This window comes from Bos taurus, chromosome 5, assembly GCF_002263795.3.
Source record: "Bos taurus isolate L1 Dominette 01449 registration number 42190680 breed Hereford chromosome 5, ARS-UCD2.0, whole genome shotgun sequence".
Classification (NCBI taxonomy): domain Eukaryota; kingdom Metazoa; phylum Chordata; class Mammalia; order Artiodactyla; family Bovidae; genus Bos; species Bos taurus.
Genome location: NC_037332.1, coordinates 106,616,700 through 106,641,556, shown reverse-complemented (window position 1 = coordinate 106,641,556; position 24,857 = coordinate 106,616,700). Strand labels below are relative to the sequence as shown.

Genomic DNA, 24,857 nt, shown 5'->3' with positions numbered 1-24,857 from the left:
CAGGTGGACACTGACCACTGGGCCCCTCGCTCCCCACCTGCCTCCTCTTGGGTTTGGCAGACACCTCCTCTGGCCTTACCTTTACTCTCCAAATGTGTACTGGATACCTGCCATGTGTAAGGGACTTCCCTTGTGGCTCAGTGGTAAAAGAATCTGCCTGCAAATGCAGGAGACACAGGAGATGTAGGTTCAGAAGATCCCCTGGAAGAGGAAATGGCAGCCCACTCCAGTATCCTTGCCTGGAGAATCCCATGGACAGAGGAACCTTGTGGGCTACAGTCCACGGGTCACAAAGAGTCGGATGACGGAGCATGCATGCACTTGCATCTGTCATGTGTAAAGCTGCTCTTGGCCGTGGGAAAACAGCAATTCATGAAACACAGCAAACCCCTGCCCTCGTGAAGCTTAGTTCTGGTGGGGAAGAGAGATCGTAAACCATCAGTTAATAAAGCAAACTGCGCTGAATGATGGGTTTGAGTGCTGTGGAAAGAGCAGGGCCTGGTGATGCTGGGCACGCTGGGGAGGTACGGAGCTCAGCAGGCAGCCCTTGGGCAGGTGGCAGCTGTGAAGGAGGTGGGAGCTGGTCAAGGAGACACCTGGGTGAGGAGTGTCCAGAGGAGAGAACAGCCAGTGTAAAGGCCCTCCCGTGAGAAGCAGCAGGAAGGACCGAGTGGACGGAGTGGAGGGAGGAGGGAGATGGACGTGTGTGTGTCGACTGAGAAAATACTGTGAGATCTTTGTCTTTTACTCTGAGAGAGATGGGCGCCTTTAGAGGGTTTGGAGCAGAGCGGGGACCTGGCCTGACTTACCTTAGCAGTAATAGTGAAAGTAGCTCGGTTGCGTACGACTCTGCAGGACCCCGTGGACCGTAGCCCGCGAGGCTCCTCTGTCCGTGGGATTCTCCAGGCAAGAATACTGGGGTGGGTAGCCATTCCCTTCTCCAGGGATCTTCCCAACCCAGGGATTGAACCTGGGTCTCCTGCACTGCAGGCGGATTCTTTACCATCTGAGCCCCTAGGGAATCAATCCACAAGCCTGCCTTACCTAAGAGGGTCACCAGAGTCCAGGAGCCAATGTCCATGGTCTTTCTGGGTCATTAGGCCACCTGTGGGGGATCCCAGGACCCTCCCCATGACATGTCCACTCCTGTCCCCACCCTGACATGTGACTTCTCCTGGGAGGATGAGCAGGGTGCTGGCTTCTTCTTGCCTTGGAGTTTCCCCTGGATGGAGGGAGCTGGGCTGTTGCAGGGCTTGGCCAAAGCCTGCTGTCCCAGTGGTCAAGAGCCTGGTAGTAAATAAGCAGGAACACTGCCAGTTATTTGTCACACCATGGGTAGCTTGAAACTGGCCACTGGGGAATATTTACACCAGGGAAGGTGGTGAGTACCACGGATCTGGGCTTTGCCCCAGAGAGCTGACTGTTAGACGTGGACAGCCCACCCTGGTCATCATCCCTACTCTACCATGGCCGAGGTCTTGGGGGTCGGGGCCTGTGCCTCTGTCATTGGCACCTGCCCCTGGTTCCTGCTCTGTGAGGTCAGGGCATGGGGACACGTTGACTGGGGTTGACACAGAGTGGAGCTGGGGGTGTTGGCGTGTTCCCCAGGATTTCCAGAATGTGTCCCATGTCGACTGGGGGTGGGGAGGGGGGCTGGCTCTTGTTCTGGCTGGGTGGTCCTAGAGCCTGAGGGCCCCTCCCACCCGACTTCTTTCCTCCCTCTGTGCGTGAGGGATGGCTCCATGTCTGCCTCCATACATAGGAACAGGGTCCAGCCCTGGGCCTGGGCAAACCACTTGGCGTAAGGAGAGATCTCTGTTAGGAGTGAGGAGCCCTTTGCTCGGGGCCGCGGGCTGGCATTTCCTCCGGCAGCAGGTGGGGGAGGGGACAAGCAGGTGTGCCCTGGCGCCTGGCCCGACGGGGACATGGAAGTGCCCCTTGGGGCCGGAGCTTGGGGGTGAGTGACACGCAGTCACCCAGATGCTTCAGGCCTCGCGGAGCCCAGCCACATTCTCTGAGCTCCAGCCTGGACATCTGAGCTCTCCAGGGTTCAGGAGGTGACCAAAGCTGGCTGGTGACCCCAGAGAGGGCCTCCGGGGAGAGACATGGTGGTGAGCTATCAAGATGAGCACCCACGGGAGAGGCTGAGGGCAGAGGTAGGGGGTGTCTGATGCATGGGTCGAGGTGAGTAGACGTCGGGAAGGCGGGGCGGTGGGCTGGAGGGCTGCATGCATTGTGTGAGGGTTGAACGAGTCTGGGTCTGCATCGCGTGCAGCTAGGTTACGACTGGAATTACCGTCTGCTGGAGCAACCCTAGACATTGCTGAAAGGACTCTCCTGAGGGTTTCAGGAGCCTGGACAGCAGACTAGAGCGTGTGGTCTGTGACCGTCTTCACCTCAAGCACTCTGAGATGAGAGACATGCCTCCAGGTCTGGGGTGGACCAGATACTTCTCTGAGGCCCCCTGGGTGGGCGGCACCCTAAACGGCGGCCGCCTGGACTCAGGGAAGCCTGAGTGGGCATAGGGGAGGAAGCCTCACCGTACAGAGTGGCCGGTGATCCAGAGACCACGTGGCTTCAGGCCCTGAGACCTCTGAGTCTTCAGACAGCCCAGTTCTCCCCAACAGGAATGCCCTAGTGGGGCTTCCTCACCACTATCCACCCCCACCCTGTGCCTCTTGTTCCCTTCGGCCGGGAGTGGGGGATGCGTGTGTGTGTGTGTGCAGGCTCCGCTCCCCTGTGGCTTCAGAGCAGGCAGGGGCCCGGCCTCTGTCCCTTCTCCGTCTTCTTGAGAGCGTCTCTGTGCTGTCTGCTTCTCCTGCAGTGGTTTTGTGCTCAGTGCAGGGGGAGGGGGGCAGCAGCTCCTGAATTGGGGGAGGGTCCCAGCCACGTGAGCCCCCCCTGCCAAGGCCGGCCCCTAGGTCAGAGAGCCCATCGTCCCGGCCGGCTGGCCAGTCAATGCCCTCCATGGAGCGGTTTAGGAATATTGGATTTGCTGGGTCAGGAAATTCCACTGGTGCATGGCGGTAGCCTCGGGGCTTCACCACACTGCCCGGTGCCTGCGGCCCAGTCTTATCTCACCTCCGGGAGCCGCCTGCCCTCCATGATAAGTGCTCATTACTGGTGCTCCTGGCTTCGGGCGTCCGGGAGGGGCTGGTGTGGTGAGTGCCCGCCGCGCGCAGCAGGCCCTCCTCAGGGGGACCTGACTGGGATGCTTGGTTGGACTTGGGGCGCTCATTTGGGACTTGCCTGGAGAAAAGGGCCTGAGAGCCCAGGGTGGGCAGCTCTCTGGTGGGCCCCCAGCCTGCGCCCCAACCCTGTAAGCCTGCTCAGAGAGGAGGCATGGCAGCGCCCCCTACCCACGCTAAGGCAGGGCCCATCCTTCTGTCATCTTGCTCCAGGCCCCCAGGAGGCCTGCCCTCTCCCTGCGTGTGTTCAGCGGTGATTTCACAGCTCCTGAGTGCTGGGCCCTGGCTCTGGGGTACAAAGACGATGGACGAGCCTCGCCCTCCAGGGCTCCAGGTCTGGGGCCAGATGGCACTGAGCGGGCAGCTCGGTGGGGGGCAGGGGATGGACCCAGGTGCCTTGGTGCTCTGATCGAGGACCCCAGCCTGGCTGTGGACGTGGGCAGGTGGGCGGGGGAGGGAGGTGCCAAGACTGGGGGCGGGGAAGACTGGGGAGGTTTGTCCTGGTGGGAGTTTAGCTAAGTGGATTCTGGGGATGGAGGGGGAATGGGCAGGGGTGGGGAGCACTGGCATCTGGAGTTGTTTCTGCTCCACCCCCGCCGCTCTTTGTAGTTCACATCCCATGAAGCCTCATTTCTGCTGGGACGTCCTGATGGTCTTCTCTCTCTGGCTTCGCCAGCCTTTGCCCACCAAGATGCTTTTCCTCCTGCCCTGACCTGTCCTGAATGAGAAGCGGGTTGGGTCCCACGTCACTGGGTGGGGAGGTTTCAGGGCTGGCAAGAGCCTTAGAGAAGCAACCAGTGCAGACTTCCTGCCCTGCAGTTGAGGAACCAGAGGTCACGCAGGTAACCAGCGTCCTCAAGCTGTGCTCCTCAGGTGGGGACCCAGGAAGCCCTTCCCGGTGGTGCTGTCACCCAGCCCCGAGCAGCCCTGCTTTGAGCACCTCCTTGTTCATCATCGCTCAGTGGTCCCGCTGCTAGTTAGGCATTGTCCTGGATACAGCCCCTGCTGCCCTGGGGCTTCTGGTCAGGTTGGAGACTTGGACAGCAGACTCACCCAAGTAAACATGTGCTTCCAAGCCAACAAAGTGCTGCAAGGGAGGGAAGGGGGGCTCTGAGGATTCAGGCTTTAATTCAGATGGCAGGGGCAGGGAGGAGGCAGAAACCAGGAAGGGACTGTTGTGAAGAACTCACAAGAGCTCAGGGAGGAGAAGCAAGGCGTGTCCTCAGGCGGTGGGTTGAGGAAGAGCATTCCAGGCAAAGGGACCGCCAACGCCAAAGTCCCTGAGGAGGGTGGGCTCCGAGGGTTCGCTGGCGGGAGCACAGTGGGCTGGAGCGAGGGGCGGGGCCAGGCTTGCCAGACCTCTGAGGTCGATTTAGGATTGTGGATTGTGGTAGAAAAGTAGAATAACAAATACATGTGCGCATGTGTGCGCGTGCACATGCACACACACACACGACCACAATATCAGCAAAACAGAAGGCACTAAAGGGCCATAAGAGGGCAGGGTGAATGAGAAGATGGGGTGACTGTTCCCTGGAGAAAGGGTGGGAAGGAGAATCCTCCGTGAGCTGTGAGGGAGCTGGCCCAGGGCGGTGCCCGTGGAGCCAGTGAGAAGAAGGTGGCTCATCAGATGGACTCATGTTTGATTGGAGGTGGGGCACCGACAGCGGGGAGTTGGGATGGATCCTGGGCTCCGGCGTGAGCGCTGGGATGTGTGTTTAGGCCGTTTATTGAGAAGTGCTGCCAGGGGCGCCAGGCAGAGGCGAGGTGAGTCCCATGGAGCTTGAGAGATTGGAGTTGCCCTCGTGACAGCCCCTGGGGGATGCAAAGCACAGGGGTTGGGTATGCATGCTCGGGGCTCAGAAGACAGGTGAGGGCCAGATAAACCCTTAGGAAGACCCACCAGCACCTGCCCTTAGAATCTGAGCCAAAGAACACTTTATATTGATTATGTGTTGTCTTGTATCTTTCTCTGTTCAGTCACCTCTTGATCAACTGGGGACTGGGACCATAGCTACTGTAAGAATTATGGTCGTTGATCCAAATGAGAGTGCCTCATTGACCTTTCATTTGGATCAACGAGCATAATTCTTGCAGTAGCTACAGTGCCTCATTGACCTTTGGAGAAGGCAATGGCACCCCACCCCAGTACTCTTGCCTGGAGAATCCCATGGACGGAGGAGCCTGGTGGGCTGCAGTCCATGGGGTCACGAAGAGTCGGACACGACTGAGCGACTCCCCTTTCACTTTTCACTGTCATGCATTGGAGAAGGAAATGGCAACCCACTTCAGTGTTCTTGCCTGGAGAATCCCAGGGACGGGGGAGCCTGGTGGGCTGCCATCTATGGGGTCACACAGAGTCGGACACGAGTGAAGTGACTTAGCAACAGCAGCAGCATTGACCTTTAGTTCCTTTCTACCCCAACCCTTTACCATCACCATGGTCCTTCGTGAATCCTAGCCAAGTCTGGTGACTCTTGACCCTGGAGCTATTTAATTTCTACAGCAAATAGGAGGCCTCTTCCCCCTCCCTCTCTGCCTCTGCCCCACCCTGGACCCTCCTCACCTCTCCCTACTGGGTGAACCTTCCTGTGAACATCCTGGGATGTGGCCCCTGCTAGGGGCCTCTCCATCCTTCCTTCGACCTCTGTCTTTCTTTTGAACATTCGTGGAGGTAAGGTTGGTTTATGACGTGTAAGTTTCACCTGTACCACATGGTATTTTGACTTCTGTGTGCTCTGCGGCTGCTCGCCACCAAGAGCGTGGTTTCCATGCGTCACCACGCAGCTGACCCCCTCCCACACCCCCATAGCCTTGTTCTGTTCTCTGCGTCTGTGGCTTGTTTTGTTCTGTTTATTTGTTTGATATCCCCCATATGAGTGAGATCACATGGTATTTGTCTTTCTCCCTTTGACTTGTCTCACTTAACCCGTGAGGTCCTTCTGTGTTGTCATTAATGGCAGGGCCTGTTTCATGGCTGAGTTGTGTCCCATTGTATACACATCTTTTTTTTTTTTTTTTAACCTTTTATTTTAAATTGGGGTATAGCCGATTGACAATGTTGTGACAGTTTCAGGTGAACAGCGAAGGGACTCAGCCATACATATGCATGTATCCATTCTCCCCCAAACTCCCCTCCCATCCAGGCTGCCACATAGCATTGAACGGAGTTCTCTGTGTTATACAGTAAGTCCTTGTTGGTTATCCATTTTAAATTTAGCCATGTGTACATGTCCACCTCCAATTCCCTAACCATCTCTTCCCCTCATCCTTCGCCCGGCAACCAGAAGTTTGTTCTTCAAGTCTGTGAATCTTTTTCTGTTTTGTAAGTTCATTTGTATCGTGACTTTTTAGATTCTTCCTACCCCACATCTTTTTTATCTGTTCATCTATCCATCCTTCTTTCCTTCTGACACCATCTATCCATAAACAATTTGCTTAGCAATATATTGCTGAAGATGATCTCAATTCTGGAGTTTAAAAAATTGAGGTGAGGGGAGTAAGTCCCCCTTCTCCTCTGAGGGCAGCCCCTCTGGATGGCAAGTGCTCCTTGCCTCACCTAAATTCTGGTGTGGCTGCCTTATCTGAGCCTCAGAGGTCCAGGATACCTCATGAGCCACACATTGTCAGATACAGAGACCTCAGTGCAGGCCCAGAGGGAGTCTATGTAGCCCGTCAGCTCTGATGTGTGCAGGTGGGCAAGAGCCCAGAGGCCCGAGAAGTGCAAGGAGAGGCCAAGAACTTGGTGTTCACTCTGAAGCCCTCACCTCCCCAGCTGCTGGGGATTTCATGTAGCAGAGATTTCACGTATTCACGTCTCTTCCTCCCTCTGGGAATTCTGTACCTGCTTCACTTTTTGTCATTGTTGTTTAATAATAAAAGAAAAAAAGGCAGCTCTGCCTTGTTCACATGCTCCGAGATCCTAAGGGCAGTCTGTACCTTCCGGCTCTCCTGAGCCCGGCAAGTCGATGAGGACCTGGAAGGGGGGATGCTGTCTCCCATCACCTTCTCTCTCCAGTGTTCCCTCTGTGCCTGAAGTCCAAGAAACCGAGTCAGCACAGCACCTGGCCTTGCCTTCCCACTCTGCTGCCAGGCCCGGTTCCTAGGGCCCCGAGTCTGTGCCATGCCCCGCTGCTTGGGAAGCCCCGAGATGAAGCCCAGACTCCCCGTGTGCCGTGTGAGGCCTCACAGGCAGCTCACTGTGATGCACCCCCAGGCTCTGTCTCCTCGCTGCCCCGAAGGGCCCCTAACCATGCCCTCCCCGGTCCCTGCCTCGCCTGTCCCGGCCGGCCTTCTCCAAACTGTGCCGCGCTCACTCTGCACGCTGTGGCTCCTGCACGCTCGGTCACTCTGCTGTGCCTGGGCTTCTCCGGGGATGCTCTGGAGCGGGGTGGAAGGCTGGTCTGTTCACTGCATCTCGAACTCCTTCGGGCCTATGGCCACGTCTCACCTTTGTCTCTCCCAGTGTCCCTGGGCGTCCTGGCCGCGACGAGCTGTTTATTATGGATGCGTGGTCTTTTGTGGTAGATGGAGGACAAAGCCGCTAGCTGAAACTGCCTTTCCGTGGCTCCTCTCGGGCTTTTCCAGAGCTGCTTCCTTTCAGGGACTCGCTTCCTGTCTTGCAGACTGCCTTCTCCCTGCACCCCTTCCTCTTCTGGCCCTCCATAAGATCATGCAGGGCTGATCTAACAGGTTTCTCCAGCTGTATGATCTCTCTTGCATCAAAGAAGTGATGTGGTGAGAAAGAAGTGCAGCTGAGAGCCTTCTGGAGCTGGTCCAGGCTGAAATGGACAAGAGGTGTTAGCCAGTCCAGTCGGGTGGCTGTGGGGTCCATCAGAGTTAACTGGACATCTGCCCCCCACGTGTGCACAGCACCCGCAGGCCCGGTGTGCCCAAGCAGGGGACGGCAGCCAGGGGCTCCCCTTTGCTGACCGTGAGTCCAGCAGCACTGCCCTGACCAGCCCCCTCCCCTTTGCCCCTTACTCAGCTCCTTCTGCTAATGACCTTTCACCAGGCTCCATGTTATGCTTTTATTATTTTTTTAAAATTTATTTGGCTGCACCGGGTCTTAGTTGTGGCATGGAACTCTTATTAATAGTTGCAGCTCTTAATGATAGTTGGATCTAATTCCCAGACCAAGGATCAAACCTGGGTCCTCTGCATTGGGAACTTGACTCATAGCCACGGGACCACCAGGGAAGTCCCATCCCTGTTATGCTTTTAGGTTCTGTCTGTTAGACTGGCAGATGCCTAAGGGTAGGAGCTGGGTTTAGAGCTCAAGGGAGTAAAGAGCATGGGCTTTGAAAGCATCATTTCCTTAACTGTAAAGTGAGGTGATAACCATCTCGATCCTGCGGGCTTGTCTGAGGATTCCGTGGGTGATTGGGGCTGACGCTTGGTGCCTGGGATATACTGGGGACTTGTATATCGGACTTGCAGTTATTCTTCTGATCATGACTAAGTTGCATGCCCTCGTGGAACCTCACTGAGGCTTTGTGGGTCAGCCGATGACTGGGACTTCAGTGCCCTTTTGACGAGCAAGGCCAGGAGGGAGCAGAGCAGAGCTCTGGTTACACCGGACAGCCCCTCCTCCTCTCCTACCTGCCTGTGGTCCTGCACCCCTGGCCCCCCTGCTCCCCCGCAGGGTGTCATACTGGCAGGAATCCATGTATAATCGGAAATGAGTGTGGAATAGTCCAGGACAGTGTAAGTTGGGGAGAAGAGCAAGTTGAAAGGAAATTAGAAGGCAGAGAGGGCCAGCCTGGGGGCCCTGACTTACTCCAAGTGCCCATCCCAAGACTAGCGATGACAGCCCCTGGACAGCACTCGCGTCGTCAGATGGTTCTCACACTGGCCCACTCCTCTAGGACGTGGGCTCTGCAAACCCCAGTTTAAAGAGGAGGAGATGGCACCTCAGAGAAGTGAACTACCTCACCCTGATCACATACTAAAGTCTCAGCTCAGAGTGAAAAATAGGTTTCTCCAGCTGGTATGATCTCTCCTGCATCAAAGAAGTGATGTGGTGAGAATGAAGTGCAGCTGAGAGCCCTCCGGAGCTAGTCCAGGCTGAAGCGGACAAGAGGCGTTAGCTAGTGCAGTCAGGTGGCTGTGGCGTCCATCAGAGTTAACCGGACGTCTGCCCCCAACGTGTGCACAGCACCCATGGGACCGCAGTGCCCAACCAGGGGATGGCAAGTTGCCATGGCTGTGACGCACACTGGGCTCCGTTTCTGCGTTGCCACGTGCGTGGGGAAGGGGCTTGGAAGAGTGGCACCGCTTCTGGTCCCTTTAAAGAAGCTTAGGTGCCCTCAGAATAAGTGGCTGCACCCCGGGATGCTGGCCTGCCTCCAGTCCCGAGATGCAGACTCAGCAGCCTAGGGCCCTGCGGAACATCTGTGATGAGGGTCTGGTCGGAATGAATGTCCCCCCTCGGCCACAGCCGCATGGTAGCTCTGTTCCTGCCCGCCGTCTTGGTGATTGAGGTCCTTCTGTCTTCCTGGCTGGATCTTGTGTACCTGAAGGGCAGGAGCCGCACACCTCATGCATTTCCCCCTGGGCGCTCAGCACAGAGCAGGTGTGGAGTAAATGTCTGATGCGATCCGGGGAGGACATGGCACACTCACACCGCAGCCAGCTACCCTACGCAGCGCCTCCCGGCGGCCAGGCGCGGTGTTGGGCGTGGGATACAGGGCTGGGGTGCTCTGGGGCTCTCTCACCCTCTGGCTGGTGGCGAAAAGAGAGATGCCCTCCCCGCCCCCCCCCCCCCCCCCCCCGTCTTCTGGTTCTATTTGCCAACTGGGCAGTGCAGACCTCCGCGCGAGCCCGGGGCGCAGCTGGTGTTTCGCGGTAGGATGCAGGGCTCCTGGATGCTCCCAAGTCCTCGGCCAGAGCATTGGTGCTGCGCCCTGGGCATCCGGTAGCCCCCGCGCACCCCGGTGTCACCCTGGGCGAGGAAGGATTCGGAGGGGCAAGGCAGGACCCTACCTGGGCCGTCTACTCTTCTCAGCCGGATGGGGGTCTTGCCCGGAGCGCGGGGCAGGGGAGGGTGGGTGGGTGCGGGGAGCTTGCGCAGCTGCAGGAGCCTCCGGAGCCGCGGGTGCGCGCGCGCGTGCGCGGAGGGGGGCGGGGCGGGTGGCGCGGGTCGCCGGCGCCTTTCCCACACCTCGCGCCTCCCCTGCGGTCCCCCTCTCCCCGCGCGCTCCAGCCAGACCCACGTGTGCAGACGCGCCAGCCTCTGTGTGTGTGTGCAGCCCGCAGACCGTGTGCCCAGCTCGGAAAGGCCCCGTGGACACAGGGGGCGGCGGACAGCTCGACTGTGGCCGCGCTTCTGTCCCCTCCAGTCCTCCCCAGCACTTTCCTCTGGTTCCCTTGGATCGTGGTTCCTCCAGCCGTTGCCCTCCCCTCCCGCTCCCTTTTCTCCCCTGGAAGAGGCCAGCGCCTTGCAATGAAGGTTCTGGTTCACCCCGGCTCCGGAGCCCTTGACATTTAGCTGGGCTCGCGGCGCACTGGTGTAGGCACCCGGCAGAACGCTAATCCCATTAAAGCCGTGGTGTCATCGGGGAGGGGGGCTGCCCCCCTGCAGGCCTGGCGCTCATTGGCCGAATGCAAACCAGTGGGCGGGGCCGAGGGCCGGGGAGGGGGCTCCGGCGATTTCAGAGTCGGGAGTCGGGAGTCGGGCAGGGATTTCACAGGGGGAGCCCAGCGGTGGTTGCAGCTGCGGCGGATCCCTCGTCACTAGCCGCCGCGCGCGCTCCCGGCAGCCCAGGGCCCCGGGGTAGCTCCGCAAAGTCGCTGGGCGAGAGGAGGCGGGCTCTCGCAAAGTGGCCGGGCCGGGCTGAGACTGAGAGGTGTGCCCCGGAGCCCGAGCCCGGCGCCCCGGTGCCTCGCGCGGAGCGGCGGTGCAGCGCCTGGGAGGCGAGCTGACGTTTGGGATCGAGAAATACAATCGCAGCCTCTTCAGAGGCGCTAAGTTACGCCGGCCAGCCGGCGCCCAGGGAGCCCGCGTGCAGCCAAGCCGCGCCGCAGAGCCCTCCCGGGCCGGCCGGTGGGGAGCGGGGCCCCGACCCCCCCCCTCACCCCCAACAACCCCCACCCCGGCCCCAGCGCGGAGTCCGGCCGGCGGCGCTCCCGGGGACTGAGCCGGGGCGTGCGAGGCTCCTCCGACCAGCTCGCAGCCCCGCGCCCTTCTCGGGCGCCCCTTCCGTGCCACTCCGGGAGCGATGCCCCCCGCCCCCCGCGCCCGCCGGGAGCGACGCGAGCATGGAGAAGTCGAGTAGCGAGGATTCTTCGATCCACCGGAGTCCATCTTTGGACAGCAAAGACTCGGACTTTGCCAAGCCGTCCACCTCGGGCCGCCCGTTCGGCCGCGGCTTCACGGCCGGCGCCTTCTACGGCACCGCGGGCTCCCGCGGCCAGAGCCACGCCGAGGCCGGCGTGAAGACCGACAAGTACAATGCGCCCAAAGGCAGCAAGTACGTGGTGTTTTACCTGGACCTGTCCTTTGTTTTCCTCCTAGAATTTAAGAAGTGCAACATGGCCAGGGGCTGCCTGTGCTGCCTCAAGTACATGATGTTCCTCTTCAATTTGATATTCTGGGTAAGTCCTTCCGAGTGTCTCGCCTGCCTTGGCCTCTCCTCTTTGCTTAAGCACATACCCTCTACCCACTCCGAGCAGCATGGCCCTGCTCTCTGCACAGTGGTAAGTGGGTCTTAAAACACAGTTCCCCTCCCTCTCTCATACATCTTTCTCTCTCCTTGGTGGCTGAATGGACACTGCAACTCTTCCAGGAGAGACTTGTTCTACTCCTAGGAGGCTGCTGAAGTTTGCCGCCACCTCCTGCACCCCACCCCCGTCCCCAAGAAACCCGTGCCTCCAACTGGGTCCTGTGCAGAAATAGGTGTGGGGGTCAGAATTTTTAACAGCTGTGACCTTGAGTTGAATTCAGGCAGAAGTGCAGACGGTTTTCCGAGTTTCTTCTTATATTCCTCCTGCATGTCGTAGAACACAGTCTGCAGCATTTTATGGGCATGAGGTCCGCTGGTGGAGGAGGTCATGCCCCTCCCCCCTCCTTCCAGTGAATCCCAGGAAAAGCTGTGGGGCCCCTGTCCCAGGTCAAGGGGGCCTCTGAGTGGCCTGCAGCTCTGCCCAACATGCCCCACCCCCCAGGGAGTTGGGGCTTGCGGGGAGAAGGAGGATGTGGGAGGGGTGCTGCCATCGGGTGGCGGCAGCTGCTTTTGAGGGATTGCAGTGGACTGGGCAGCGAGCGGGCCAAACATGTGCTCTGACCATGCAACCCGGAGACTGGAAGGGACAAAGGGCGTGCCCCATCCTTGGTGAGAGATGATGTTCCAGGGGAGGTGTCAGTGGGTGGGGCGGCTCGGAATTGTTCTCCATCTGCTGTTCTCCTTCCCTGTGTGCATGAGAAATATCTGTACTAGTTTGGCGAATCTGAAAACTTCTTACATTCATATCTGGTTCTTCAGCCCAACTTCTGCCTTCGCCTTTTTCCTCCAGAGCCCAGATGTATGTAGTCAGCACAGATGTTTGGCTCTGCCCCAGGGCTGTCCTTCTGCCTCCTGGAGGCTGTCAGCGGCCCAGGGTCCAGGAGGAGTCCCTGGGGTGGGGGGGAGGTGGAGGGAAGGGGAGTCATTCAGTGCAGTGGGCTGGGCGCAGTGTGCTTTGGTGTTCAAGAGTTTGTGTGAACTGACCTACTTGAACTGAAAAACTTTTGTGGGTGTGTTGTGTAGGATTGGGCAGGGTGAGTTTTCTCAGACAGGGCGCACTCAGGCTAGGGCAGGAAGAAGCCTGGCCTCCGGGCTTGGTTCTGCATTAGCTCTTCGTGTGACCTTGGGCAAGTCATTTCATCCCCAAGGACTGGTTTCCTTTGCAGTCCAGTGGGGGTGGGCAGTCATGATGGTCTCCCTCACAGCCTCACCTCCTTAGTTACGGGACGTCCCGCCTGCTTGCCTTCACTCTGGGGAGGGAGCCCCCGTCTCTTCTCAGGAACCTGCTCTGAGACGGTCTGAGTAGGATTTCCCCAGACACCTCCATGGCCTGGGGTCCTCTGGCCACGGCTGTAAGATGTTACCTGCCCCGTGGTGAGGGGAGACTGGGGCAGATCCATGGGAATGTCAGGAATGATTCTGGGGCTGCCTTTGGGCAGCTGCTGCTGGTCCTCTGGCTCATCTGCCAGCATCAGTGTCAGTCAAGCACCCGTGTGTATTTCTCTGGTGCCTGCGGATTTGCACGAATGCGGCCCGTTCACTGTGCATGGCTTCCCTCTCTGCCCTTGTTCATGGTCTCGACCTCCCTTTCTGCCTTTCTGCCTATGCCCCTCTCTTGCTAGAAAGACCCTCATGGGATGCTCCCTGCCCTGGCCAGTACCTCCCACTCAGCTGTGCTCCTCCCCACCCCCACCTCGCCACCTTCTGGCCAGAGTAGGTATGACTGCTTCTTCATTTCTCCAAGAATTTAGGGACCTTGGCCCTGCACGTAGAAGGCACTATTAATAGTTAGGTGTTTGTGGGTGAATGGACGAAGGATCAGCGCACAAAATTCAAACGTGGGGTAGGGGTTCCCACGTCCCACTTGAGGGGGAGGAGAAGTCAGTTCTCAAACTTGTCAGTGGTGCAGGCTCTCCTAGTTGCTTAGCTGTAGGGTGACAACAGACTTTCAATCCCAAGAACGAGCCGGTCGGCGGAATGGCCTTCCCTTTTGGCTATAGTGAGAAAACTTCTCCTGTTAAGAAAGCACCTCCCACCTGTCTTTTACCAGGCAAGAAGTCACTCTCTCCTAGTCTTTTCTGGCTACTTAGTATTTTCAGATTTCTCAAGACATGCTATGGGCTGGGAAAAATTTGAAGTCTTAGAGACCCAGTTCTTTCATGCTAGTAGCGTATGAGACGATGACATAAGGCCCGGACCTTAGGAGAGATGGAAAATCAGCACAAGAGACAAGAGGCTTGTGTGTGTGTGACCGTTGTGGGCACTGCGTTTCTTGGGAGGGGGAAGAGCAGGTGCGGCCAGGATTTGGGCTGGTGGTCCCTGTGCTCCAGTGCGGCAGGGGCTTCCTGTGGGAGGTGCTTGGGGGTCTGAGATGGGGGGAGCCATGGAGGGAAGAGCCAAATCCGGAGAGAAATATCCGAGGCGGGTGGGGTTGTTGACGAGGCAGGACCCCTGGAGAGCCCTCCTGGAAAGCACAGCTGGGAGTGAGAGGGTGGGGGCCAGGAGGCCAGCGGTCAGAGCCGAGCCCTCGGGGACCCAGAGAGATTGTCAGGAATTGTGTAGCATCCGCTCTCTAGTCTCCCGGCTCACATCCCCAAAGGAGGCTTTTCTTTCTAAGGAGGCGTTAGAGTTGAACCTGAGGCCTGCAGTCCATATATAGAGATCTTCCCACAGATCCTGAAGCTTACCTGGTCCTTCTCCAGACCTGCCTCTTGTCTCTACACCCCCTGCCTCAGGGGAGCCCCCCGGGGAAGAGTCCCACTGCCGGGAGGGGTGCAGCCTTCTTGCACTGCAGCCCCTCTGGCAGGCCTGAGTGGGCTCAGTTCCTGGCCACTGGGTGGAGCTTCTGGGGTGCTGGTATTGGTGAGGGCCGGGGTGACATCACCGGGGGCAGGATGGAGGCGGAGCCCTGGGGCTGGCACCGCCTCCTTCTCTTCCCCAGGAAAGGGCAGGTGCCTTGCGGGCTGCTGGGCGCCTGCCTGGGCGGAGGAGGGGGTGGTGTTCAGGTCTGCCCCTGGCACCGCGGACTAGAGCCAGCTGGTGCTAGCCAGGTTGGCGCCCGGGGCTGCATTTCTGAGGTCCTGATATAGATGTTGGGGTAGAGGTCAGCCTGCCTGAATGAAGCTCATCTCCTCTGGGCCTGCATACACCCTGCCCAGATCCTCGGGGCCAAAGAGAAGGCTGGCTTCAAGGTGGACAGGAAGTGAGCTGGGCAGACGTTTCCCCGACCTGAGGGGCCCTTCCACCAGTCCTCCGGCCACAGCAGTCAGCCCCATCTCACCGGCCTCATGGACCATCTGGTGGAGTTCTCCAGGCAGAGATCAGGTGTATTTAAGCCCCTCCAGGAGGGCACAAAAGGCTCAGGGTTTTTAACTCTGAGTACAGGGGGAGCTCCGAGTGCTGGGGGCCTCTGTCCCCTTCTTGGGATGGCACGTTGTGACCCCAGCCCAGTTCCCCCCAACCCGTACTGAGTTCCTATCTTGTATGGAAGAGGGGGTGCTGGTGGTAGAGCTGGGGGTGCTATCATAATTGCTTCTCGGGATCATGGTCACTTTTCACGTGGCTGGAAGAGCTGTCCCATCGCTTTAAATCATGCCTGGCAGAGTGGTGACATTCTGGCCCCTTTGGCAAGTCTGTCCCTTGTGGATTGCTTCCTTAATAAAGGCCAATTACCCAAGGGTGCCTGCCGGAGCAGGAGGAAGGCTGGTGCAGGGCTGGGTCGGGTGGGGGTGGTGCCCTGATTAACCTCTCCTATGTGGGGGCAGGGCTCTAGCTTGGCCTCCCCTCAGGCTGTCCACTTGCCCTCTGGGTGCGGGCAGCTTGATCTCAGCTCTCCAGTCACCTCGGGGGCACGTATTTGGTACTGGCTTGGTTGCCAGTGGATGCCGTGGCTGCCCCGTGGTCCATGACGCCCGGGACAAGGTCTGTGCACAGTGCGCGTGGGGTGGCCTGGGTGTCCTGAGTTTGTGGGCTGCCTTCTCTCGGGGAAGGCGGGGGTGGGCTCTGAGGGGTCAGCACAGAATCCAAGCAGGACATACAGGCCAAGCTGGGCAGCAACAGGCATGGAGAGGCTCCCCGCCCCGTACCCTGGGGCTCCCGGCCTGCTCCCCGCAGGGCAGCTCCACGTGGATCCTCGGGGTGGGTTGGGTGGGGGAGGGGGGCAGACGCCCGGAGCCCCGGGCACGTGGCCGCGAGGGGATGCCGGCTGTGTTCGCTTCCTTTCCAAAGCATTAAAAATTAAACTTCCTTGTCTTGATATCTATTTTTAAATCATGTCAGAGCCAGCATTGGTGTCAGTCAAGACGGGGCGGGGAGGAGGAGGGTGGAGAAAGAGAGAGTCCCGCTGAAACGGGGAAAATGCTGTCGCCGTGGTGGGGAACGGCCCCAGGCCTGTCCCCCACTGTCCTTCGCTGCCCCGAAGGAGCACAGAAAAGGCGCCTCCATAGCCCTCCCCGGGGGACGGGGCCTCGCCCTGCCCTGCCTCCGTGCGCCCGGCTGCCCTTGGCTGAACTTGACGGCGGGCTCACTGGGCTGTGGGGTCTCAATCGAGCCCATGCACTCATGCCACAACTATTTCCTGAATGCCCGCTGCGTGCGCAGGGGCCTCCAGCGCTGGGGACCGGCTGACTGGGCTCATACAGGGCAGATCAGCTTTCCCGGCCAGGAAGTCGCGGCTGGAGAGGTCACCTGGCCTATCCTCTCCCCGAGGCACTTGGACACTGAGCGCCCCTCACCCTCCCTGGCATTCTGGGCTGGGGCAGCGGTGGCCCTGACCCTGCATCCATCCTGGGAGCCTGACTTAACCTGTGTCTCCCTTCTCCCATGTGGGGTGGTGGCTGTCTGACCCCCTCCCCAAAATGTCTGTGTCCATCAGAGATAAAGGCGAGAGAAAAACCTCCTGTTTCTTTTAAAGAGTGCCCAAGTTGAGAAAAAAAGCATTAGTGAATTATGTCTTCTCTGTTTCTTCTGTGGAAAGGGCTGATCGGGTGTTCTGTGGCTAGTGTGCCCTGCGTGCGTTTATTGAGCACCTGCTGTAAGCCTGACAGAAGAGTCAGGCAATTGCAGTTCTGGGCAGTAAGTCTCCATAGCGCTTCTTAAAAAAGAAAAAAGTGAAAGTCGTTCAGTTGTGTCTGACTCTTTGTGACCCCATGGACTGTAGCCTGCCACACTCCCTCTGTCCATGGAATTCTCCAGGCAAGAATACTGGAGTGGGTTGCCATTTCCTTCTCCAGGGGATCTTCCTGACCCATGGATTGAACTGGGGTCTCCTGCACTGTAGGCAGATTCTTTACCATCTGAGCTACAATGACCCAGGAATTAATACTGCTTAATAGCAACAAGATACAGAGAGGACAGTGACAGCTGGGTTTTGAAGGATGAATAGGAGTTTGCTGGATAGATGAGGATGAGGCCAGGGAGAAGGGTGATCCAGACAGTCTCCAGCACATGTGAAATGGGCTTAACACAGGAGACAATGGGTAATAACAGCCTGGACGGGGCCAGGAGAACGTAGCTTCCTGGGCTTGTGAGTGGCTGGGGTTCTTTGGTTTGGCGCCAGGGCTCTGTGGAGAGTGGTGTTTTGCTTTCTGGGCAGTGGCCACCGTGACAGGTCTTGCTGTGCCACTCAGGCTGCAAGCTGTTGCCGTGGGTAATCCAGCTTAGGAGCCGCCTGCCGCTCCCCTCCGGCTGCGATGTGCCTGCTCACTTGGTCCCAGTTAGGAAGCTTTGAGGCGGAGGTAAACCCGTCAGGCAGAGTTAAGTCTTCTGAGCCATTGTCCCTGTTCACATTTGAAAGCTAATCTGCCGGCAGGAGCGGCGGGGGGTTGGGACTGGGACGTTAAAAATGGCACGTGGTGGGGAGGGTGAGGGCTGTCACCCCCAGCTTGTCCTCCTCCAGCCCTGGGACCTCAGGGGACCTGAAATCTCCTTTAACAGCGTCAGTCCATGCTTCCATTCGGGTGGGCTCTGCCGTCTTCTCCTTTGGGTCCTGGCAGGCCTCCTGAGAGCCTGGAGGAGCCCTTGGAAATGGACTGTAGCCCACCAGGCTCCTCTGCCCATGGGATTCTCTAGGCAAGAATACTGGAGTGGGGCTATTCCCTTCTCCAGGGAATCTTCCTGACTGAGGGATCAAACCTGACCCAAGGATCAACCCTGGGTCTCCTGCACTGTCAGCAGATTCTTTACCGTCTGAGCCATCAGGGAAGCCCCTGGAAAGGCAGGCTGTGGGGTTCAAATCCTCAGGCAGCTCAGTACCATGTAGGAGGCGTGCTAGGGTGATTGCCTTCAGGGGCTTCCTGTCCACTCCAGGGCTCTTCCCTAGGGTTATGGGTTCAAGTCACCCAGGCAGCTTTGTACAGATACCCTGCCCTTCGACCTGTGACCTACTGACTCAGAGTCCCCAGGAACGAGGTCTGTATGGCTGGGGTCTCCTGCCCCTCCTGCTGCCTGGGTTTCCCCACGTGTGACAGCATCACCTGTCCTGTGGGGCTGTCCCGGGGCCCAGGTGCGGCAGTGTGTGCCTTGTCCAGGTCCGCTTCGTAGAGAGATGCGGGAACGCTGGACTCGGTGACCGGTGGGTGCTGGTGGTGTCACCATCCTCCTGCAGTGAGAGCACGGCCCCCCAGGGAGCCTCCCCACAGTGAGTCAGGTGTGCAGGGCTGGTGTGACAGTGCTGAGCAGGGCTTTGGGGCCTGGACAGAGCCCCAGATGTCTCGTTAGGCTGGGCAGAGTTCTGGATGTCCTCTGCTCTCAGGCATATGGGGTAGAAATGGGAATGGAGGATAGGGTGGAAGGCAGCGGTAGAGGGCAGGGGTGTCAGAGCTCAGGCCTGTGGCTGCCCTGCCTCACTGCACCCTTCCCTCTGACTCCGGTCGGACCATACCTTCCCCTGCCTCCCTTTGTCCCTGGTGCTGTAAATCGGGCCGACTGGGCCAGCAGTCACATAGCGGGGTCTCATGGCCCTCTGCCCTGGGTGCTCCAAGGGCAGGTCATGGCCGCTGGTGCACTCAGGGTTGGGCTGTGCTGGGCAGCTTGGCCGGAACCTGAGCTGATGAGAGACGCCAGGCGTTTGGGCTTCCCCCAGGTCACTTTACTAATCAAAAAAAATGGTCACTTAAAACTTTGAAAATGTGTAATATAGCATATCTAAATTCATATAGTTTGAAAATGTATATGACGAACATGTGCCCACCGTGTAGTTCAGGGATCATCATCTGTGAAGTCTCTGTGGTCCTGTGGACCCGTGAAGTCTCTGTGGTCCTCCCTGGGCCCTAGACCCAGCACCCTCCCTGGAGAGAACCATTCTCCTGACAGTTTGCGTTAAGTGTATCTCTTTATAGTTTGTCTGCATGTATAGGCATCCTTAAACACCACCGCGTCGTTTGGCTGGCTTGTTTTTAAACTTGTCAGAGATGGAAGCCTTCTGAACTTTGAAGAAGGTCAGCATTACACTTATCGATCCATCCATGTTGATGTGTGTCATAAGAGCGTCTGTGTTTTCGCTGCTCCGGAGGGTTCTGTTGTGTGAGTGTGCAGCGGTGTGTTCTTCTGGTGGTGACATTGGGTTATTTCCTTCTTTGCAAACACGCTTCTGGGAGCATTCTTAAACAAGCCTCGTGGTGCACATATGCAGGAGTGTCTCTAGGGCAGCGCTTCCAAAAATATCTCTGAAGGAGCAGCTCTTTTCCTTCCAGCGCTCGGATGGCCGTGTCCTGTGTGACTGGTAGCCAGCTGCAGTCACAGGTGACCCCCTGCATTCCTGAGCTCATTGATTGTGTGCAGGAATGTTCCGGCTATGTCAAATGGCTGTAAAGTTCCTCAGTGTCGAGCAGGTCCAAGGACCCCACTTGGAGAACTGCTTCAGGGAACACAGCAAGGATTGGCATTGCTCAAATTTAGGATACTTGCATCTCCACTGTATCAGAGAATGCCAGATTGTTTTCCAAAGTGGAAGCATTGGTTGACATTTCCCCCAGTGGAGTGGCAATTGTAAATGGAAAATTTGGGGCATTCTCCCATACAGTGGGTGTAAAATGCTGTGTTGTGTTTTAAATTTGCATTTCTCTGATTACTAGTGAATCTCTCTTCCTAGGTTTATCAGTCACACTTCGCTGCGAATGCCTGCTGATGTTTTTGTTCATTTTCCTACTGAATTGTTTGCTACTTCCTACTAATATTCAGGTATTTTTATTTATGTTCTGGGTAATCATCTGTTGCCTTCTAAGTGTAGAACAAACACAATTTACAGCTTATCTTTTCACTTTCTTCACAGGTCTTTTGATAAACAAATTTTTTACATTAATGCAGTCAAACTTTTCAGTCTTTTTTCTTTGTGAGATTGTACGTTTTATGTATTATTTAGGAAATATATAACATCTCGGGGACATCTTTATGTCCCTGGTAATAGGACAGTGCTTGTCACAAGATAATAGGCACTCATAAATTTTTGAATGAATGATCCAAGGCGAGTCCCTGTGTTTATTTCTGAAAGCTTTAGTTTTCATACTTGAATGCTTTGTAGATCTGGAATGTATTTGTGTGTGATGTGAGCAGGGCTCCTATTCCTCTCCTCTTGTAACATCAGCTGTCTGAGCGCCCCCCTGCCCACACGCCAGGCCTCCCTTCCCCACCGATGGGTACCGTACAGCTTTCCCTGTGTTACACCGTCTCAATTCCCAACACTTTATGACAAGTCTCCATAAGTGGTAGGGCAAGTCTGCTCATCTTCTGCTTTTCAAGAATGTTTCTGCTGCTCTTTTTATTTAATATTTATTTTTATTTACTTCTTTGGCTGTGCTGGGTCTTAGTTGCAGCACACAAGATCTTAGATCTACTTTGAGGCATGTGGGATCTTTAAATACGGCATGTGGGATCTAATTCCCTGGCCAGGGATCAAACCTGGGTCCCCTGTGTTGAGAGTACAGAGTCTTAGCTCTGGACCACCTGGGAAGTCCTCAGTGATGAGTTTTTTTCTTTTAACCTTTCTTGGTATGTCTCAGTGACAGTACAGAGAGTACAAGCAGAAGGCGGGGTGAGGGACAGCCAGCGTGAGTCTGTCTGTGTGTGGAGTTGCTGTGATACCACAGAGGGAAGGACAAATTCCTGAGGGTCTTTACAATTATTTTTGGCCACATGTGGTTCTCCGACCAGGGATCGAACTCATGCCCCCTGCGGTGGAAGCATGGAGTCTTAACCACTGGACCTCCAGGGAAGCCCCTCTGGCTGAGGGTTTTTAAAATATCCTCAGCTTCCACCGGTCTGGTTCTGCACTTGCATCTTCCCTGAGGTACACAAATTGTACATTCTCAGAGCTTCCTCCCCGCTGCACACACAGATGTGTATGTGTATGCGTGTGCACACGTGTATACGACTAATGTTGTATGTATGTACACAAATATGTATGCATGTGTGAATAGCTTCCCTGGTGGCTCAGAGGTAAAAAATCTGGTTGCGATGCAGGAGACCTGGGTTCAACCTCTGGGTCAGGAAGATCCCTTGGAGAAGGGAATGGCAACCTACTCCAGTATTCTTGCCTGGAGAATCCTATGGACAGAGGAGCCTGGCGGGCTACAGTCCATGGGGTTGCAAAGAGTTGTAGACGACTGAGTGACTAACACTTTCATGGTGTAAGTGTGTGTGTGTGCATTTATATGTGCGTGCGTGCTAAGTTGCTTCAGTCGTGTCACCACACATAGAGTAGAAGCAGAGGGTGACAGATGACAGCAAGCCTGGCCCCGTTGGTTCTCCAGGATGCCACAGCTCCTGCTGTTTGTGACCCTTGGAACTCACTGCTCAGAAGTTGGTGTCCCTGGGAGAGAGAGGCTGGCTGGTCACCAGCCACCTTGGGCAGGGGTGGGCAGAGGTGTCCTGTCCCTGATTGACAGGACAAGGCCATCTGCACTGGGGAGGAGGAGAATTCCCTGGAGAAAAAACGGGTGCTGACGCCAAAAGAAGGGGAGGGTAGAATGTAGATGAAGTGCTTGCCCCCCTGCCAGCCCCCCAGGGCCGGATGCCGCTCCAGGGGTCTGCTCGTCCACTGAGATGTACCTTCCACACCTCCTGGAGAGAGAGGGCAGGAGCAGGTGGGGACGTGAGACCCAGGGCCCCGGCCAGCGGCTTTGCTTCTGTTTGCATGGCTGCCCTGACTCCCGCAGGTGAGGAGGGCAGCCTGGGTGCTCCTCTGTGTGCCCAGCGTCTGGCTGTGCCATCCGGGTGTGTCTGAGTCTCTCGGGGGTAGGTATTCTGGCTTCCCCACGGGCAGGACACCCTTTGGGGTGTCCCCCGTGGATCCTAGCCTGTCAGCCTCTTTCCACATGCCTTCCCTGTGACCACGCCGGGCCAGAGTCAGGCCAGCCAATGCCCTGGGGTGTGGGTGTGGGCATGTTGCTCTTTTCAGCCCTGCCTTGGGGTGTCCTGACCTTCCTCAGTGCTGAGTCCCTTGATTCCCCAAATGTGTCCTCAGTGATGAGCCCTGGTTCACTAATCCCCAGACTGGCCTGGACAAGGGGCAGGCACGTGAGAAGGGGAATCTGAGCCCAGCAGGGTGTGAACCTGGGGATGGACCCCGGGAAGGAGGTGAGCTTGGAGAAGAAGAGAGGGGGTGGGGGGCCTGTGGCTGCCCCTCGGGAGTGGAGGGAACGCTGCGCGTGGAGTGGCTGCCGTGTCCGGAGGTGGTGCTGGGGGCTCTCCTGACCCTGGCAGGCGATGTCTGCATCTCTGTGTCCAGTGCCTGCCATCTGACTTCTGAGCAGAGCCGTCTTGATGGAGGAGGCAGGTCTCAGGGAGTATCTGATGGCCAGCAAGGATGGGGCTCCAGAACCTGGAGAATGGGGCTCCAGAGCCCGGAGGGTGGGACATGGACAGCCGGGGAGAAGGCAGGGCAGTGGGATAGTCGTGGAAGGTTCTGCGTGAGAGGGGGCAGGGCAGCATGGAGGACATGGGGGCAGGAAAAATAAGATGATACTGGAAGCCTGGAAAAGGTCTGATGCGTCCAGTGTGGTGGGCAGGGACTTTCTCCCTCACGGTCGGTGGAGCCTGCAGGTGGTGGGTTTGGAGAGCAGGTGAAGGTTGCCTGGCCCGCAAACCCCCACGGCCCTTTGCCATGGGCTCTAAGGAAAGATAGAGGATTAGGTGGTTGGATGGCATCACTGATTCAACGGACACGAGTCTGAGCAAACTCCGGGAGATAGTGAAGGACAGGGAAGCCTGGCGTGCTGCAGTCCATGGGGTTGCAAAGAGTGGGACACGACTGAGACTGAACAACTAGGGAAGGTGCGGCTGCTGGCAGGACCTTCCTGAGCCTTCCATGCTCCTGTGGTGAGCAGCAGCAGCCCTAGGGTTCTCTGTGGCAAGGCGGGGGCGGGAGGTGGTCAGGTGTGTTCCAAGTCACTGTGCCCCCCACCTGCTGAAGGGAGGCCTCCCACCTGCAGGCGAGAAGTCGCTGGACCCAAATCAGAGTGACAGCCTGTCAGGCCGATGAGCCTGGGACCTGGGCACGAGCCCTGGGATGTCTGAGCCATTTAGGACACGGTCCTGACTGGGCCCTGAGGCCTGCGGGGGAGGGTGCGCTGGGGAGGGGATGGGCACCCTGGTGGAGGTGGGGGAAAGAAACGTGTATGCAGGCAGAAGGTGCTTGATTCCTTACCATTTATGGCAGCCAAAGCGAGCGATCCCCTCCCGTCTCCCCTCTGCCTGGAGCCCCCTCCGCCTGCCCCGAGCTCCACCGCCTGCCGGGGATGGGGCGCCTGTGTGGGTGTGAGTCAGGAGCGGTGGGGGGAGGAGTGACAGGATTCTCAGCATCGCTGTTTTGTTTCCTCTCCTCCCTCCTGGATGGAGGCGTGGATGGAGGTGCCTCGCGTCTCATCAGGGTGGGGTGGGCGGGGTAGGCTGGGCAGCCCCCCACCCCCCAGCGAGCCCAGCTATGTAGACTGCCTCCCTCCCGGCTTCTAGAAGTGCAGGAGTCCCGCTTTTCACAGGAGATGTGCACCAGTTAACTCTTCAGTCACTCCTGGGATCCAGGTGGGAGGGTGGGAAAGAGTGGCAGAGGGGCACGCAGCCCCGGGTTCCAGCCCGGCCGTTGCTGGCTGACTGTGTGACCCTGAGCAAGTTACTTCCCCTCTCTGGGCAGAAGTTACCACCTCTGCTCAGGGGTGGACTTGGATCAGCTTGTCTCTAAGATCCCTCCGGGGTCTGACATCCTGTGATCTTTTGCATTTCTTATGCTCCCCTTTGTGTTTTCTCAAGAGGCTTTATCTTTCTCTTCCTCTTAGTAGCCTGGGTGGAGTGAGGGACCAGAGAGGGAGCTGGGGACCGGAGGTAGTGCTGGGGACCAGAGAGGGAGCTGGGGACCGGAGGTAGTGCTGGGGACCAGAGATGGAGCTGGGGACTATGGATGGAGTTATTTACGTCTGGCAAGTGGGGGAACTGAGGCCAGAGCGAGGGTGGAGCCACTGGCCAGGACCTGGTGTGTCCTGCATGTGCTGAAACTCACTCTCCAGGCCTCACCAAACTGCCCCGCATTCTGCTTCATCTCGGGGCTCCCGGCTGGGAACCTGCAGCTGCTGTGCTGTGGGGCTGGGCCCAGGTGCATGATCTCTGGGCCCCATGGCCCAACTGAGGCCAGGAGGACAGGGGAATCTGGCCGGGGATCCAGCCGCAGCAGCAACCCCCCCCCCACCCCACCCACCGCCTTCCCTTCCTGGGAGGGCTGTCACCACCGAGCCAAGCGGTAATGAGGGGCGGGCTGCTTCATTAGGCACCCCAGCTACAGAGAGGAGGAGAGGAGAGGAGCACGGTGCTGTGTTTGACACCCAGCGCCTCCCGGCTCCCTTCCTATTGTTAGAAAGAAGCCTTAATTACGATTGTTCCAATTCCACCCTGCAGCACCGGGAAGAGCTTTCTCTTCCTGCTTCCCCAGCCCCTGCTCTTGCCTCCCTCCGCCTCCCACCTC

At 57.6% G+C, this 24,857-nt stretch overlaps 1 protein-coding gene across 3 annotated transcripts in view; it reads left to right on the top strand.

Moving 5' to 3' along the window:
* The window catches only part of TSPAN9 (tetraspanin 9), a 192,656-nt gene that overhangs the window by 104,310 nt on the left and 63,489 nt on the right, over positions 1–24,857 (top strand). For 2 of the 3 annotated variants that reach the window (XM_059887102.1, XM_010805629.4), the window contains one exon: positions 11,704–11,783. In XM_059887102.1, the coding sequence (XP_059743085.1) occupies positions 11,721–11,783 (63 nt within the window). In that variant the 5' untranslated portion in view covers positions 11,704–11,720. Of the gene's footprint in view, positions 1–10,864; positions 11,784–24,857 lie in introns of those variants that run through there. The other variant, XM_010805628.4, reaches the window with a different exon arrangement.